Source organism: Phragmites australis, chromosome 14 (assembly GCF_958298935.1).
Source record: "Phragmites australis chromosome 14, lpPhrAust1.1, whole genome shotgun sequence".
Classification (NCBI taxonomy): domain Eukaryota; kingdom Viridiplantae; phylum Streptophyta; class Magnoliopsida; order Poales; family Poaceae; genus Phragmites; species Phragmites australis.
Genome location: NC_084934.1, coordinates 4,065,257 through 4,084,470, shown reverse-complemented (window position 1 = coordinate 4,084,470; position 19,214 = coordinate 4,065,257). Strand labels below are relative to the sequence as shown.

At 44.0% G+C, this 19,214-nt stretch overlaps 1 protein-coding gene and 3 non-coding genes across 4 annotated transcripts; all 4 read right to left on the bottom strand.

The window, feature by feature from the left end:
- Positions 1-555: 555 nt before the first annotated feature.
- Positions 556-642, bottom strand: LOC133891831 (small nucleolar RNA SNORD24). Its single transcript, XR_009904288.1, has one exon. It is a non-coding gene; the product is annotated as a small nucleolar RNA SNORD24 (small nucleolar RNA).
- A 73-nt stretch (positions 643-715) lies between these two features.
- LOC133891816 (small nucleolar RNA R12) lies at positions 716-799 on the bottom strand. Its single transcript, XR_009904274.1, has one exon. It is a non-coding gene; the product is annotated as a small nucleolar RNA R12 (small nucleolar RNA).
- A 157-nt stretch (positions 800-956) lies between these two features.
- Positions 957-1,039, bottom strand: LOC133891818 (small nucleolar RNA R12). Its single transcript, XR_009904275.1, has one exon. It is a non-coding gene; the product is annotated as a small nucleolar RNA R12 (small nucleolar RNA).
- A 1,097-nt stretch (positions 1,040-2,136) lies between these two features.
- LOC133891623 (glucan endo-1,3-beta-glucosidase 8-like) lies at positions 2,137-6,058 on the bottom strand. Its single transcript, XM_062332350.1, has 2 exons — positions 5,170-6,058; positions 2,137-3,442 (listed from the first exon to the last, which is right to left on the bottom strand). Exons 1-2 carry the CDS (start codon positions 5,505-5,507, stop codon positions 2,311-2,313), a joined length of 1,470 nt encoding a protein of 489 aa, XP_062188334.1. The 5' UTR covers positions 5,508-6,058; the 3' UTR covers positions 2,137-2,310.
- Between the last annotated feature and the right edge of the window lie 13,156 nt (positions 6,059-19,214).

The window sequence follows — 19,214 nt, the reverse complement described above, 5'->3', positions numbered from 1 at the left end:
CTTCAGAAATTCAGTGGTTTCCCCTGGATTTCTTATTTTTCAGCATCCAGCAAGTATTAGTGGACACTTCCAATTTTATCATAAGACGGCTTCAACGGCTCAAAAGACTGGATCTGACTCCACCTTTCTCACCAGTAGCACACCAAGTTCATTTTGCAAATCAGATTGTTCTTGCCACCACTGTATCGTCAGCCTCACTGATATGAAATATGCAGTTTAGTCCACTGCATTCGTCAATACTGTAAGAACGAGTCTTGGGACATCTAGACGATTTTGTTTTTCCTTAGAAAGGTTTTAACATTCAGTAAGGTGGCGAGGGAGCGTTCAGGAATTTACGAAAGTTCTGTCGTTCCAAAGTGAGGAGCTTCCAACACCTGCATGTTCAGGAATGCAATTTACTCATCAGTGTTCGGAGTTACATGTCAATTTGATATACACGCGTGCAAATTAGAGAGTTCCTGAATCTTGAATAGCCTGTCTGATATTGCAAAAATCAAAACAAATTGTCCAAGAAGAGCACAACTAATCATGAATGCAGGATGGTTAACTACAGAGGACCTCAGAGATCTTGGTGGTTCGTGATCATCAGACGGAGCGATTGCCCCATCAAGAGTAGCAAATATTTTGATCACATCACTGGCCCCACGAAATTACACATACATACAGAAAACACCGGAAAAATCAAAAACTTGATTAGCCAACCAATGGCACTGTGTCGAGTCAGAAGTAGCTGGTTAAAGATCTCATCTTTCTTGTAGAAATCAATGGGAATCCGATTGATTTTCTTCGTCATCCTCGCTAGATGACATGACCATCGGTAAAGCACTCATCACAAAGATTACGAGACAAAAACGAAGCAAACAAAAAATATATAAAAAATATCGACAAATAATTTGATCGCATCACTGCCCCAATGAAATCACACATACATACAAAAAAAAGCAATGGCATGGATATCGAGTCAGAAGTAGCTGGTTAAGATCTCATCTTTCTTATAGAAATCAATGGGAATCCGATTGATTTTCTTCGTCATCCTCGCCATGCCCTTTGGTTAACACTCGAAACAAACCAAAAAAATCACAAAAAACTACAGAAATTTGCCTACTGTTTCACCGGCGAATCCTGGGATCGGAGGACGGCCGGAGATTAAAAGCAGGCGGAGAGGACTAGGAAAGCGCCCTCCCCTTTGGGTTCAGTCTCGCCTAAGGATAGATTGCCCGCCGCACCGGATGCAGCGGCGGATAATTGCAATGTTAGGCTAGCTAACCGACCAACAAAAGCAGCAAATCAAGAACGCGAAAGAATCGAATCAAAGCAGATCGAAGAAAAGGAGCACAAATCGGGATCGAACGATGAGGTTCATGGCGCTTGAACCCTAATTCGCGAGGAGTTGTGGCGGCGGCGGAGGTGGTGGAGTGCTGGGTTTGGGGCTCCTGCATTTGTAGCCGTCGTAGCGGGTTGTGGTTGTGTCAGGTTTGGATTTGGGTTCGTTTGCTGTCGGGCCCGTGCACGTGATGTCCGGGCCCGTTAGGTAAGTCGGTCATGGCCCACGGCCCATGGAGGGAATGCTGTACAGCTCGTACAGTTAGAGGTTGGAAGTAGATTCTTTTATTTTTTATTTCTTAAATAAAAAAATAAAAATAGGTGTCCATTTTGAAAAATCGCATATCTATATTATTGTCGACATGTCGCCCTTCCAACAGGTGACATGTTTAAAAATAAAAATACTACGTTCTATTGACCTAAAAATTCAAAATAATATTGAAATAATCATGAAAAATTCTAAAACGATTTGGTGGTGTAGAGGATATTATGATCTAGTTTTCCAAAAATATATGGAGTAGAGGATGAGACTTTTTAAAACTTGTCATCCGTTGGAAGAGTGACATGAATCTAGATGTGCGATTTTACAAAACGGATGCCTGTTTTTACAATTTTTTGATTTAATAAATATAGAAATAAAAAAGCTCGTTGGTGGAACTAGCCATCTTGGGGGGAAATTCGATTTAAATTTTCAGATATGTCTTGTTTTTTGATGAAATCATCCATGTAGTTGCTGATTTGGAATTCTCCTTCCTGCTGAAAAATTATTTTTTTTTGGTCAAATCGCCATGAGATACAGGGTCTCGTAAAAAATTCAGTCAATTAATCACTTGTAGAATTAGAATACCAGCGTGTTATCTAGCTGAGAAGGTCAAATGATGGTTGAATTGAATCTTCAAACAAAAAAAGGCAACAAATCAACGGAACAGATTGATCTTTCCGACACGTACACAAGCGCACCACCACTGCGCACGGCGGCAGTAGCTACTACGACAACGCCAAGAACTGGATCAGCGCCACAAGCAGGGCGGCCACCACCGCGACGCCTGTCCCGCCGCTCCGGCCGTGCAATGCCGCCGCTGCCCCGGTCTCGATCTGTATGGTGCAGTTGCACGTCGCCGTGGACGGGTCTTTCTCCGTCGGCAGCGCGAGGCCCTGGAAGTCGCAGGCCGTGTCCTTCTGGCTCTGCGCCTGGTAGTAGGCGTTGAACGCGTACGAGGCGTTGCCGGCGGTGTCCATGCCGTTGCACGTCGAGCCGTAGCCGAGCGGCGTGCAGTCGGCGTGAGTGCACGCGTAGTCGATGTTGGCGCCGAGCCTGCCGAGGTCCTTGGCGTTGGGATTCAGCGCGCACCACGTCCTCGACAGGTACTTGACGCCCTTCGCCGGCACGAGCATCGTGTTCCGGCCCTGCCCGGTGAGGTCCATGGCGTACTTGGGCTGGCCGTCGTACCGGAGGACGCCCCAGTGCCGCTCGAAGTTGCCCGGCGCCACGCTCTTCGCGTCCTCGTCGACCAGCCCGAACAGGTACACCTCGATGTACTGGTTCGGCCGCGCCGGCGTGCCCGTGTTCGCCGCCAGCCGCTTGAGCAGCCCAGCGTAGAACCGCTGGGCGTGGGAGGCCTTGGCGTGCTTGTCGCCGTCGGTGGGCCAGCCGACCTCGCCGATGATGACGGGCATGTCGCCGTGCCCCACGGCCTTGAGCGCGGCCACCAGCGTGTCGAAGTTGGCGTCGAACACGTTGGTGTACATGACGCCGTTGTCGTTCACGGGCGTGGCTCCGCCGTCGAAGAAGGCGTAGTCGAGCGGGAAGTTGTCGTTCAGGTACAGGCTGAGGAACGGGTAGATGTTGACGGTGAAGGGCGCGTTGTTCTTGGCCAGGAACTTGACGATGTCCGTCATGAGGCCGGAGATGTCTGCGCGGAAGCGGCCGGCGGACGGCACCGTGTTCTTGGCGGGGGAGTTGTACACGTCGGCGTTGAGCGGGACGGTGGCCTTGATCCTGTCGCCCACGCCGGCGTCGTTGAGCGCGTTCTGGATGTTCTGCAGCGCCGGGAAGGTAATGTTGATGAAGGAGCCGTTGTAGGACTGCAGGAACGGCTCGTTGCCGACGGCCACGTACCTGCAACAGAGGATCACAATAACCTTAGCTCTGATTTACCAGAGACCATGGAAGAGTCTCTTGCTTTTCATTCGTCGAAAATGTGCACGGGGAACATCTGTTACGATGCAATGGGCATTCTTGATTCCAGTTCACTGCTAGGGCTAGTTCAGAACTTCAGATGTAGAGATGGCAACAGGGCGGGGCGAAAACAGGGTACCCCCGTTCCCGTCCTATCTCCGAACGCGGAGCCCCACCCCCGCCCCTGAAACACAATTCAGGCTAAAATCGTTCCCGTCCCCATCGGATCCCCGATCTCCGTCAGGACCCCGTGAGGGAGGCGCTGCGAGCTGCAGCCGTGCTCTACTGGAGATGCTACGGTGCCGGAGGCCGAAGGCGGGCTGCATGCTGCCGTGCTGGAGGCGGGCTACGTGCTGCCATGCTGGTCGCTCTGGCGAGCGGCGCTCGTGCCCTTGAGGCCATGTGCCACGGCGAGCCACGTCCAGTCGAGCGACGCTCGTGTCCTGGAGGCTGTGTGCCCTGGCAAGCAGCGCCCCGGTGAGCAACGCCTATGCCCTAGAGGTCAAGCGCCCATGCGCCGGAGGCGGGCTGCTGCTGTGCACCGCTGCCGCCCAACGCCCGCTCACCCCTGGACTCAGGGCCCATGGAGCCCCCACAGGAAGAACTTCGTCCCTACCTCCGTCCTAACTTGGACTCGGGCCCCACCCCGTGAGCCCCGCGGGGAAAAACTCACCCCATCCCGGTCCCATTCGGGGCGGATCACCGCCCCTATGAGAAAAATTGTCATAGCTTTTCAGATGCTAGGACAGTATTTCACTTCACTACCTTGGCAAAAGAGTACTAGAACACATGAATATTATTCTCAATAAAAAAGGTCATCACTAAAGAAAATTACCGAGAAAGTGAAGTGGACATGAGTGACTTCTCCACTGAATTAGCAGCAGGCAGCAGCTACTGATTACTGGTTAAGTACTGCCGTACTGAATGGAGGACCAGTCGCAAGGTGTAAAGGACAAGCAATTCTCAGAGGGCTTGGAGGTTTCAGCTTTCAATCAGTGCGAAACAGATTTAGATTCCCCTGACACCTTATGATTTTCTTTCACTGTTTCTAAACAATACCTCAGAAATCTCCAAAAAGGAAAAACATTTGGCGTGGCCAAAGTCAACAATTTCACTTTTAACAAGAACACCAGAAACACCAAAATCACCATCTACAAGCAATCGTATGTTCCAAATATGTCATAAACAAATCGATCCAATGCACATTGACCATGCTTTGGTACAACTGGACCGTACCGGAACCGTGGAATTAATTTAATAACCCATTAATAAACTGATATTCAAACAATGACAACAGGATGACATTATCCATGCTCGAAAACGACCCATAGAAAAATGTGAGCCTTGCACGGCCAACCAAAGTTGCCAGCAACCTCCTCCACTGACTACTGTCCCCACTATTCGATCACTGAGCCACCCTCGTCCAAAAATCAATCTTGATGGCAAATCCACAAGAATTTATCAAGATGATAATTTCGTGCCAAGGAGCACAACAATTTAAAACGATGTCACCATCGCAAAAGCTTCGCACGATGCTATGCTCGTCGTGTTGCGCTGTGCTATGGAATCGAATAATGAATGTAGGGTAGCACGACCATGTAGAATAATTACTATCTGGTAATCTGAAGATAGGCATGGCGCGCAGCCGATACAGAGAGGGGACTCACTTGATGGTGACGCCGCCGTCGAAGTCGTACCGCTTGACGTTGCGCTTGGCCCAGTCCTTTGCGGCGCCGGAGTCGCCGGCGAGGTCGGCGAGCATGTTGTTGGGGATGGCCACCATGACCTCGATGCCGCTGCCGGCGAGCGCGCTCATGGCGGCGAAGTCGGTGTCGAAGAGCTTCACCTTCTTGATCCCGTTGTCCCGGAGCAGCTGCACCACCACCTTGGGCGGCAGCGGGTGCGTCGCCTGCGTGCCCCAGTTCATCCCCAGCGCCTCCACCCCCGCCGCCGCCCAGCACAACACTGCCGCTGCCACAAGCAGCGCGGCGGCGAGCCTCGCCATCGGTAGGGAGCAATGCAGCCCGCTACCTTTGGAGCTCAGAACTAATCGGAACGCAACAGGAGTGCGAAGAACTCAAGATTCCCGGCCGGGAATCTGACAAAGAGAGCAATCTTGCCAAGGAGACGCTGGAAATTTGGATGGATTTCGAAGAGTCCAGCTCCAAGAATTGGGGGGAAAGGTAAAGAAGCTGTTGGACTCGGGCCGGTGAGCTGTCCAAGATTGGGCTGGCCACAATCCAGCTCAGAAAAGCAGGAAGCCTTTAATAGTAATTAGCAGACAACCAAGAACAAGCCGAGATGAGGACGAAATTGAGATAGCGAAAAAATTCAAACATTTGAATCGAGCAAGCAGGGGAGGAGAGATTGCTGCACGAGAACCGAGGTGAAGGGAGGCAGAGAGGCACTGACCAATCCAGAACGGGCCGCCAGGCCACTTTGGGCGTGTTTGGATGGGGTGCATAGCTCGTGCTTCATCCGCCTCACGCAGACGAGCGTTTGGTTGCCGTGACGAGTGGTGGAGGCATCCGCTCGTGCACCTGTACGCTCCGATACTGCATGTGCGGACACGCTGAAATCGACCGTCACTCGGATGCAGGCACGCGGGATGCGGCGGTTCGACGGCTGGACCCACTGGTCAGCGGTAGTGAATCTCTCATACAGTTTTAGATAAAAAAAAAACTCAAATTCAATCTGTATTTATCGATTCAACTAATCAAATACTTTTTTTCTAAAATATAGCTCCTATTAACCTGTTTTCCCTCATCTAGGATATACGATACAGTACTATGAGATATTATGCAGATAACCAAATACACTTAAGTTTGGCAAGTTACCGATGCAAGGGAGGCATTGAAAGTGACGGGTGACCGAAGGTGGGAGAAGGAATCGCTACGGTTGTAGTTGTCGGAGAGGAGTGTTTCGATCATTAGGGTGGAGAATATTTTTGTGTGTGGTGACATGACAAGGTATCCATCCGCCACTAGCCAGCGTGCGGGGGCATGCTGACGTGGGACATTGGGCCTGTTTGGTTCCAAACCCCACAAAGTCTGATCAAAATTTGGCATTTCCAATTTATGGGTAAAGTCACATTAACAGAAAAAAAAATAGTATATGAATGGTAGCCATGCTAAATCTTATCATAATTATGAATATGACATGTAAGGTCTACGTGTCATCAATTTTTTTCTCATTGAAACATAGCAATATGGAATCTTGTTTTGTAAAAAAAAATCACAGGGAATAACATGGTGTAAATAAATTACAAATCAGTTACATGGTTCAAGTAGATATTAGCATTTGAAGTTTGATAATTAAAAAAAATCGGACTACATGCAACTAATAGGCTGCTGACACTCGCCCACGTCAGTACCCGCGTCAGCTGGATACTGTAGCTGGCATCCGCCAAATTTTCATGAATGGACTAAATTTTGATCTTGACCAAACAACGACTAAATTTTCAGAACAAATCAAATTTTAGCTTAGCTTATCCAGACCTGAAACCAAACACACCTTTTTAGCCGTGGAGAAAGTAGATTTTCGGCTGCCTTTTTCTGAAGGAATTTTCAGTTGCCTTTTGCGACGGAAGCAGTAACAGTGGGCCCGTACTGCTAGTCGCCCGTTGCGTTAGGAAAATTTACCGAAACACCCTTTGCTCAACCTCTCTTTCTTTTGGGGAACGACAAATTCAATGTCATTTGCAGAGCGGCAGAGGGCAGAACTTTGGCAGGTTTTCAAAACTTCACGTATCGAGCAGGCATGTGAAAAGCTGCGTCTTCCAACCAGTCCGTTAGCCTCACCTAATCTCTCATGTTTCGCATCCTAATCCGACCCTACCTATACCGACGAATCGCATCACGCGGTGAGGTGGTATTTAGGAAGGACACACTTGAGGCAAAAGACAGATAAGAGCGGATCCAGATCAGAAATCGAACAGGGATCTGTTAGCTATAGTAACGTTAGAGTTATAGTAAAAATGTCTATAATTTATTAAACTAACAAAATAAGTTGAATTTGTGCCCCCGCTTCTATAGAGCTGGATCTGCCTCTGAAAACAGAGAACATGCTGAAGAGTGCTTGCGAGGTCACAAAATAGCGTTGCGATATATATATAATTATCCTCAACCGAGTTTCGTTAGGGTCCAGAATCTCAAGATTTTCCTTCACGAAAATATTTTCGTTTCCTTCAGCGCTTCAACGGTTTTCCTTTACGGATCCCGTCACGAAGGGATTCTCAAGGTCATTCCCTTCAGAACGGGATTCTCTCTCCTTTCTCTTCACGAATCACTTCGAAAAAAACTGTTATATATGAGAGAAAATAAAATAAATAAGAACGAAAAGAGGAATCGAGAAGGAAACAAAATAAAAGAAATATGATTGGAATGGTATAATGCCATCATCAATTGTGACCCCCACTCATATTACATGGTATTGCACCATTCTAAACGCATGTTTTCCGAAACTGCATCTACAAAATCTAGGCCTCCTTCGAAGTACGGGATTTTTTCTGAATCTTACGTTTTTCTATAAAATTAAATTGATTTCTACAAAATTCATGTACAATCTCTTTAAAATTCCTACGTTCTAAAAGAGTCCCTGGTGTTCTACTCATCCTCACCTCCTTATCTGTGTTTGAGTCTTTGAGATACCAAAAATATGGTTGGATAGTCATATTTGTGTGTCAAAAAACGTCAATTATCTGAGAACGGTGGGAGCAAGGGACCCCCACACAAGAGCAAACCACCGGTCGCGTGAAGTCTCCTCCTGCCATGTCCATCCTCTGCGTAAGTAGACAGCTACTCTTGTGCTAATCGCCAAAGTCTTACCAGCAATAACAGTCAATTAACATCGGACCTTACTGTCGTTAAAAAAAATAACATCGGACCTAAACTATTAGAGTGATTTTAGTATTGGGACTAAAATTCAAAATTAGATAATATAATTGAGCGTATTTGTCAAAATAGATATCATGTAGTTGTATTTCTTAATTTAGCATTCGTATTCGGCATACGGTGTATCTTGAATTTTCGGTACACCGTGTAGCGAAAAACCATTTTCGGCACACGGTGTGCCGAATACGGCACCGTTGCCCGTATTCGGCACGTCGTGTGTTGAAAATGGCTTTTTGGTATATGATGTACCGAAATTAATAAATACGACTACATATTGTTTATTTCGATAACATGCTTACATCATGATATTAGAATTTGATTCTACGTTTAACTTGTTTTTGCAGAGAATATTATGACTGGTATGGCCTTTATGTGTATATGATGTATGTGTGTAATTTTCGTGACCTGCGTGTCATGGTTAATTGCAGCCAAAGACTGTCATGTTACTGTACAACAGCTTGCGTGCCGACTTATGATACTTAATTTTTTTATGTAATTCGTCTAGTGCTAGTGGTGTAGTAGACTAGTACATGATCATGGAAACATGAAGCATGATGACCCGGAGGACAAGAACCGTGGTGATGGAGATCACCATATAAAAGGGGTCATACTATGTCACAGTCAATATAATTATATGTGATGCTTTTTATATTCCTATCATACTGTTCTTTCATGTTTCATATGCAGTGGATATTATTATCATGATAGAGTAGTTTTTCTCGGAAAAAATTAAAAGTATTTGATGTCCTTCCAATAGCTGCACCTACACAGGTTTTGATCATTGTTTGTTAGGCCTGCCAAAGCAGTGTGACATCATTTATCTTAACTAGATATGGTGGATGTCGGACATTCGTACGTATAGTGTTGGTTTATTTAAAAAGCTATCAAAACATTTTTGAGCTTTGGGGCATGGTGTTGGCACCGGGGCATTCAATGCTACCCAACAAACAAGAGTCACTGGGGCATGCAAGTTATTGCTTACCTATATTACTAGGTTTCTAGCAGTGATGTCAAAGCTCATTAGAACTTAATTGAATATGGATCTTGACCCACTATATGTTTTTAGAGAGAAAACGATTTTAAAACATATATTAGAGCATCTTTTGTTAACTTGTTTAATAGAAGATTCACATAAACATAGCGCTGAATTTGCATGTTTATTTTTTTTATTGTAGATATGGCACCTACCACTAGTAACACTTTCAGTTTTAACTTGTGATTGATTCTTGAAAAAAAGAAGCTTTTTGGAACAAACTTTATTGATTGGTATAGAAATATGAGAATTTTTCTCAAACAAGAGAAAAATGAATACGTTCTAGAGGTTCCCTATCCTATTGAACTAGAAGAGAGCGCCACAGTGGCTAAAAAGAGGGCTTATGAGAAGCACACTAATGATGCACTTAATGTTAGCTGTCTCATACTTGCCACAATGAACTCTAAGCTTCATAAGCAATATGAGAATGCATATGCTTACAATATGATTGTGAGACTCCGTGGCATGTTTGAGAACCAAGCTAGGGCTGAGAGATTCAACACCTCAAAGTCTTTGTTTGCGTGCAGATTGGCGGAAGGTAACCCAATCAGTCCTCATGTGATCAAGATGATTGGTTACATTGAGAGCCTGAAAAAGCTTGGTTTTCCCCTTAGCCCTGAGTTGACTACATATGTGATTCTCCAATCGCTCCCTACGAGCTTGAAGCCGTTTTATTTTGAATTTTCATATGAATAGCATGGAAAAACATGGTTGAATTGCATAGGATGCTAAAGACTTCTGAGGAAAGCATTAACAAAAACTCTAGTCATATGATGATGATTCAGAAGGGTAGTAAGAAGAGAAAACGCAAGGCCAAGGCTAAGACTTCAAATGAGATCTCAAGCTCTAAGCCTAAACCTGTTGAAAAGTCCAAGGCTTGCCTTGCTGCTTCTGATTCTTGCCACCACTGCCATAAGCCTGACCATTGGCGGAGGAACTGCAAGCTATATTTGGAAGAACTCAAGAAGAAGAAGGGAAATAAAACTTCCACTTTAGGGACTGAAAAAGACTAGGAAGTGTGCGGGAGGCGAGATGGATGCTCGTGTCGGGAATGGTGCAAAAGCTGATGTGTTGGCTATCGGTGTTTATTCCTTATCGCTACCCTCAGGATTAGTTTTAGAATTAAATAATTGTTATTATATTCCTGCCTTGGGCAAAAACATTATCTCTTCTTCATGTTTAGAAGAATATAGTTATGAATTCATAATAAATAACAAGTGTTGTTCGATTTATTTGAATGGTATATTCTATGGTATTTGTCCATTGGTGAATTGATTATATATTCTAGATCTTGAGGATGTTCCTATTTATAACATTAATATGAAAATGCCTCGACTTAATGATTTGAATCCCACTTTTATTTAGCATTGTCGCTTAGGTCATATAAATGAGAAGCGTATGGAGAGGGTGCATAAAGATGGTCTTCTAGATTCATTTGATTTCGAATTATTTGATATATGCGAGTCTTGTTTACTTGGCAAGATGACTAAGACGCCTTTCACTGGTCAAAGTGAGAGGGCGAATGAATTGTTAACCCTTGTACATACATATGTATGTGGACCAATGAGTTCTACAGCTAGAGGTGGTTTTCAGTACTTTATTACTTTCACCGACGATTTTAGTAGATACGGTTGCATCTACTTATTGAGGCATAAGTCAGAATCCTTTAAAAAGTTTAAGGAGTTTCAAAATGAGGTACAAAATCAAATAGGTAAGATAATTAAATTTCTACTATCAGATCGTGAAGGTGAATATTTGAGCCATGAGTTTGGTGATCATCTAAAGCAACGTCGAATCGTTCTATAGTGGACTCCGCCAGGAACGCCTCAATAGAATGGGGTATCTAAACGGAGGAACCGAACCTTGTTAGATATAGTCCAGTCCATGATGAGCCAATCTGATCTTCCATTGTCCTTCTGGGGATACGCACTAGAAACTGTTGCGTTCACTTTAAACAGAGTTTCATCTAAAACTATAGAGAAGACATCATATGAGATATGGATCAGGAAGCGTCCCGAGTTATCATTCCTTAAGATTTGGGGTTGTAAGGCCTATGTAAAATATTTGATGTCTGATAAGCTCACTCCCAAATCCGATAAATGCTTTTTGTGAGGTATCCTAGGGAAACCAAAGGATATTATTTCTATAGCCAGGAAGAAGACAAATTGTTTGTCGCCTGGAATGGTGTCTTTTTGGAGAAAAGGTTTCTCTCAAAGAGAGTTAGTGGGAGCACGGTGCAACTCAACAGGGTGTGCAAGATGCTGTAGAACCTATTGTGGAGACATCAACCCCATCGGTCGGAAAGGGTCAGTCATGCACATAAGAGGTTTATGTTTCTAACCACGGATCAGCGCAACATATTATTGCTGAACAATGATGAAGCTAAGACCTACTCGAAAGCGATGATGGGACCAGACTCTGAGAAATGGCTTGGAGGCATGAGAATCGAATTATAATCCATACGAGAGAATCAAGTTTGGAACTTGGTCTATCCACCCGATAGTGTAAAAACCATTAAGTGTAAATGAGTTTTTAAGAAAAAGATAGATATTGATGGAAATTTTCATATCTATAAGGCACGATTGGTGGAGAATGGTTTCAGGCAAATTCAAGGTGTTGATTATGATGAAACATTTTCGTCCGTCGCAATACTAAAGTCTATCTGAATCATCCTATTAATTGCCGCATATGACTATGAGATATGGTAATTGGATGTCAAAACGGCTTTCCTCAATGGAAACCTAAGTGAGGATGTATACATGACACAACCTAAAGGTTTTATCGATCCAAAAAATGCTAGGAAGATACGTAAGCTGCAAAAGTCTATCTATGGGCTAAAGCAAGCTTCTCGGAGTTGAAATATTCGTTTTGATAAAGTGGTCAAAGGGTTTGGTTTCATCAAGAATGAATAAGAGTATTGTGTTTACAAAAAGGCTAGTGGGAGCACACTTGTGTTTCTGATCTTATTTGTAGATGACATATTATTGATCGAAAATGATATTCCAATGCTTGGTGTTGTCAAATCTTTGTTGCGAAAGAGTTTCTCAATGATATATTTGGGAGAGGCAGCATACATATTGGACATAAAGATCGATAGAAATAGGTGAAAGGACAATGATATCGCCTAGAAGGGGGGTGAATAGGCGTTTTACAAAAATTCGTCCCCTTTTACCGTTGGCCTAAACTTGCAGCGGAATATAAATTAACGGATTTTTCACAAGTGAAAAACCTAAATATGCTAGGCTCAACTAGTGCACAATCACCCTAAATAAGTGTGAAAATTACAATCCTAAGGTGACAAAAATTACTATAATCTAGCGAGAGATATGCAATAAAACTTAAATTGAAAAAGGCTGAATACACTGTTCATATACCTGAAATTACTGTTCACCGGATACTCCAGTGAAGTCCGGAGTCTCTGGGTTGTACAGGTCCGAAATCTCAGGTAAAGTCCGGATTCTCCGGATTCTATACAGAACTGAGCCTAAAACTGAATATAAAGGATGGGTAGAGAGTTCTAGCTCAAACCAAGTGATATCGTGTGTTCGCGGAGATGGTTCCAAGTAGATCCACGGAGAACCTACACTCAAATACACACAAACAAGTAGATCGAGCAATATGTATAAAGATTTGAGCAAGAATTCAAAAATAGAGGAACAAAGAGGAGACACAAAATTTGTTTCCCGAAGTTCGGATTCACCACCGTGAATCCTACGTCTCCGTTGAGGAAGCTCCAACGAGCCAGGTCTCTTTCAACCGCTTTCCTCGATCCACTAGCTTTATCTCTTTCCTTTCGGAGGCGAGATTGACCTTCACAAACTTTCCCACGGCTCACCACACGTGCGGGAGCTCACCGGGCAACACCTAGCCGGCTAGGAGACTTCACCTCCAAAAGTAACAAACGCTTTGAGAACTTCTTGTCGAAAACTCAAGTGCTCAAGATTAGATTTTAGCTCACATGCACTCAATCTTCTAATCTCTCAACCCAACTCTCTTTTCTTCTCAAATCACACACTAGAATGGAGTGGGAATGAGTTCTTTTGGCTCTAGAGAATGTTCTTTTCGTGCCCTTGCAGCAGCCCCAAAGGATAGGGTGAGTGGGGTATAAATAGCCTACTCCAAAGAACTAGCCGTTACTGTTCTGACACACCTACCCCGGAGTATCCGTTGAACACCGGAGTATCCAGTCTCAATTCCAAAAACGGCGTCAAAACGGTCACAGAACGTGTCAGAACTAGCCGTTATGCTCTTTTCTGGACTTTTACCGGAGTATCCGGCTTACACCGGAGTATCCGGTCGACACTTAACACAGAAAATAGCCCCGGAGACTTCCCGGAGTCTCCGGCCACTTCAGGTACCGGAGTATCCGGACTTCACCGGAGTCTTCGGTCTTTCCAGGTACCGGAGTATCCGGCCTACACCGGAGTCTCCGGCCACAGCACAACTGATCTCCGAAAAACGGCGATAACTTTTGATCCCAGAGTCCGATTTCGATGATTTTGGACTCTATGGAAAGCTTATTTAGAGGGCTACACATCGCAACTGAATTTATGACCTAAAACACAAAGGATCAAACTAGGAACACTCCAAAACCTATTTTGGATACTTCCACACTTTCCGCTCCGGACTCTTAACAACAAACTCTCACTTTGGGTTTGGTTGGGAACTCTTGAGCACTGAGACGCGATAATTAGCTCACGTTGCATCCCTCTTAATAGTGCGGCATACCTATACTCAAATTCAAAGAAAAAACACATTTGAACCACTTTGAGCTTTTAAAAAACTTTCAAATACCGCTTCTTTCTTTCAAACTTTGAGGGTTGCCAAGTTTCATATATTCTTCACTCCATCTCTTCTTGATTCTTCATATGATTGATGTGAATCATCCATAGCTTCCCATGGCCTCGCACGGTCCATCGGCGCAAAGCCTTTACTCGCTCTTCACTAGGATTTTTCAAAGAATCCATGCAATTCTTTAGACTCATGGCATTTTTCAAAGAATCCATGCTTCATCATTTATGCATCTCCTATAGAATAACCTAATAGCAATTCTCAATATGATTGTTAGTCCATAGGCATTGTCATCACTTACCCGAGCATCACCTAGAGCTCATTCATCTTGATGCATTTTCAATCTCCCCATTTACCTAGAGCTCATGCATATCTCTCATCCATGCAACACCTATGGAACAACCTACTAACAAACTCAACACCATTGTTAGTTCATAGGTATTGTCATTAATTACCAAAACCACACATAGGGGCTAGATGCACTTTCAATAGGTCCAGAATGCTAATTGGATTAAGCTAGAGTACATACATTGACAAGGTATTGAAAAAGTTTAATATGCAGGATTCCAATAAAAAGTTTCTTGCCAATGTCACATGGTATTACTCTCAGCAAAAGTCAGTGTCCTACGACACCTGATGAGCTTGAGAGGATCAGTGTGATCCCGTATGCTTCCGCTATCAGGTCCATCATATATGTTATGCTTTGTATACGCCCATATGTCTCCTACGCTCTAAGTGTTACGAGTAGATACTAATCAAACTCAGGTGAAGCTCACTGACTAGCAACTAAAAATATCCTAAAGTACCTCATAAGAACTAAGGATATGTTCCTGGTCTATGGAGGTGATGAGGAGCTCGTTGTACATGGTTACACTGATGCTAGCTTACAAACCGACAAGGATGATTTCATATCACAGTCTGGATTTGTGTTTTACCTTAATGGAGGCGCAGTGGGTTGTAAGAGTTTTAAATAAGAAACAGTTGCTGATTCAACGACGGAGGTCGAGTACATAACAGCTCGTGAAGCCGCAAAAGTGGTTGTTTGGATCAGAAAATTTGTTTTTGAGTTGTGTGTGGTCTCTAGTGTGTCTAGTCCAATGGATCTCTATTGTGATAATAGTGGAGTCATTACACAAGCCAAGGAGCCTAGGTCGCACCAGAAGTCTAAGCACATACTACGGCGCTATCACCTTATCCGAGAGATCATAGATAGATGTGATGTAAATATATACAAGGTGCCCACAGATTCGAATATTGTTGATCCGTTGATGAAGCCTCTCTCACAGCCCAAGCATGAGGCTCACATGAGCTCAATAGGTATTAGATACTTGCGTGATTGAGTCTAGTGCATGTGAGAGATTGTATTATGTCTATGTTAATGTGCTTTTGGATAATCGTTTATCTGGTTCCTTGAATAATTATCATTTACATTGATCAGTAAGTATGTGACTTGGTTATGAAACTCTTTGTTTTATTATGATATTATTCTAAATGATTCATAATCTCATATCATTATGTGGAACAATAATGATTTATAGATTAGCACATTGATTGATAGATTATCATGTTTCACAAATCATAGATATGGAGATATCAAATCAATAATATGGACACATGTTAGAGAATATGACGTTGGATTGACCCACCTTAAGACACTGCTAGAATGTTATTTATTGTGCCATCAGTTGTAGTCTCGAATGGTGCTCCTGCAGAATCCTTTGACCTGAGATCGTCGTTGATTCCAGAATATGTAGTAACACACTTAAGAGCTTCCAAACGCACTCCATAACTGGGTAATTATAAAGGTTGCTTTCGGGTATGTTATGAAACATGTTATGAGATATGAGCGATCAAGATGAAATTTGCTCCTCCTAGATAACGAGAGAGATATCTCTGGGACCCTCGAGGTAGTTGGATTAAGAAAGTGCATGACCATACCAATATAATTGAAGAGTTAATCATGATGAATCCACTACTTGATCGAGTGAATGGTCGAGCTATCACAACGGTGATACAAATATCTCATTGAGCTTGACTGGTATTATGTGGTAAAAGGATTGGTGCATGAGTATATCAAGGTTCAGCCGAGATGTTTTTTGTGTGCATTTAGGAGTCAGTATGTTCTGCTAGGTACCACTATTGACTTGCAACTCGGAAAGGGTTTCTGAGTAGTGGCTGTTTACACATGAACCTAACGGGCCACACACTTAAAGGGATGTAATTTAAAACTTGCATGATCGACTCTAGTGCAAGTGGGAGATTGTTGGTGATATACCCTAGAGGCGATCGCATATACAGATTGGATCTGCGAGTGGGATTTAATATGATTAAAGATCCATTAGGGTTTAGAGTCATGATGGGTTTTAATGTGATTAAAGACCCATTAGCATACTCTATATAAGAGGAGGCAGGAGCTGTGGGCGTACGAGTTGATTCGACCACCAAAAACCCTAGCCGCCACCTCTTCCCGAATTCCCTGTGAAATCCTAACCGGACCCGCGGTGCTAGCACACTGGTGTACGGTGTTCCATCCCTGTACGTGTGGATACCGTAGAGGCATTGCTGCTATTACGGCGCTGATCTACTCTGCATGTAGATCACTGATCGTGCTCTGTGGTCAAGGAGTGCGAGCACCTGGTCGCGGTGGTGACCGATGAGATCGACTACATCCTCTTCGTGGCCGAGGATGTGGTCGAAGCTTCCTCTTCGTGGTCGAGGACGTGGTTGAGGAGCAACACACCTGCTCGAAGGTGGTCGAGGAGCGACTATATTGACGTGCACGACGTTGAATTGGTATACTCTAACTCTTCTTTCGCTGCATTGCGCGTCTAGTGGTAATGATCTATGATCCCATACTTGCATAGTTTTCAAGTTGAACGTGGTAGAGAAATTTTATTTTGTGCTAACGTAGCCTACTCGTTCCCCAACATTCACCCTCTCTAGTTGCCATTCTTGGTATTACAATTTACATAGTCATCACAAGCTTCATCTTATAAGAAACTAGTTTTTTGCATGTGCATTGCAATAGGAGAAATAATAAAGGAAGAAAGAAAGCACATGACAAAATTTGTTATGTGAAGAGGTCAAACTTAATTAGAAGATCACCTTTCTAATATGATACATCATTTCATGTTTCATGTATGAAATTTTGAAAGATAAATGAGTACCACATATTAGTTATTTCATTGGACAAAATGTATCTTCCTAATTTTTGTTGTACAGAACTAAAATTAACATATAAGTTGTGAACACATGATGATAAATTGATTATTGTTTGTGACCTGAATAATGTAGGATATGTCAACTTTCCTGATGTTGTTTTCGAAGGTTAAGCTGTTTAGTTTTCGTTTCAACAGAGAATATAATAACAGGGCATAACTGTTGCCATTCATCTGAATTGGACCTTCTGCCTCTGGGAAATACATATCCACATACATCGGAAAATTCTATCATTTGGACATTGTGAAGCAATGCTTTTTAACAGTGTAAAACCAAGAAGTTCAATTCTTCCCTTGGTCGGTTGGCCCTTTAAGCGCTACACTTGTCCTGCAATCGTTGTAATGTATCCAAATAAACTAATGACGCTTTCTGAGAAGCATCATTGATCTAAATACCTGATGGACTTGATAATTTTTAACAGAAAACTTGATTTTTTACCTGTTTCCAAAGTCCAATGGCTAAACTAGTGCCCTTGGGGGGAAATAGGGATGAAAAATTGAAGAAAATGTTGCTTTTAATTGCGGCTTTCTCTCAAATGATCCAATCTCAACCTCCAAGTAGGCACCAAGTATGTGTATTAGCAATTCAGTTTCCTTTCACAATTCTAAAAATAACAGAGTAGGGCACACTATACACCTTGAAGGTCTCCCATGAAGAAGCGGCATCCTGATTCACCGTCACGTTGCCACCGCCACCGCCGCCTGGACTCACGTACTTCTGAAGCCCCACTGACTTGAGCTGCACCAGTGTGCCATCCTGAAGCAAACCAGACATTGACATAAGAAAGCAAAACGCACAACATTGACCACAACATGAGCTCCCATAACCAAAAGATCTACAAGCATGTCCCCGTTCTGAATGCCATCAAACAATGAGGGCTTGATCCACCCCTCCACCACTAGCCAGCCTCCAAAATTCACCTCCCTGACCTAGGAGAAATCATCAGCTGCAAATACAAACACACAAATACAACATAGAGACACAAGGATAGTTAATCAAATCACAATGAAGCAGGTTAGACTGAACCAACCATCCATGAGGTAAACAATCACCTGTTGATGAATGGGCCAGTTGTAATGAGGACATAACCCCAACGATCAAGAGACCAGCATGAGGAAGCCTCATCTCATGTGGGCAATTCATCGAACAGCCGGTGTGCACACGAACTCGTGACAATGGGTTCAGATTGAACTTGTATGGAAGGAAAGGGATAGGACATTCCAAGTTCAACGGGGGTGAAAACTGAGAGTGATGTGGCATGGCCGGGGATCGCCTTTTGCGATGATGCACTAGATATCTTCCTCATCGCAAAGTTCATCCTAAAGATAGATGGCGACGCAAACTAACACCACCACACACCGGAATCAACAACTGCTACTTGCTTTCTCTTCGGCCGCTTTTCTCGCACGACTGGTGGCAGAGTGGTGCGGGCAGCGAGGAGAGCGGGCAGGGTCAGAAGGGTGGATGAGGGCGAGAAGAGTGAACGGGGGCAGGAGGGCGCGGTAGTGCTGGGAGCAGCGTGGGCGAGGGCAGGCGTTGAGGGGAATGAAGCATATGCGCGAACACCGGGAGGACAAGGGTTATAGGATGAAAAGGTGAGCGAATAAGAGGCGTGGGATGAAATGGTGAGCGGGGGAGGGAGCGGGGGATTCACAGGCAGCAAAATCTGATTTAAAACCCACACGGCGGAAAACAAAGGAACCGAAGAAAGTGATAAGGTTCGTGGGCGCGTCGCTACCCTCTCGTCTCCCTCCCGCCCCTTCCCCCTCCTTCGCCT

Bases quoted from the DNA above. Each gene is read 5' to 3' on its own strand.
- LOC133891623 (XM_062332350.1), bottom strand. From the start codon at position 5,507: ATGGCGAGGCTCGCCGCCGCGCTGCTTGTGGCAGCGGCAGTGTTGTGC. The intron at 3,443-5,169 runs GTGAGTCCCCTC...CCTCTGTTGCAG, and splicing joins GACGGCGGCGTCACCATCAA to GTACGTGGCCGTCGGCAACG.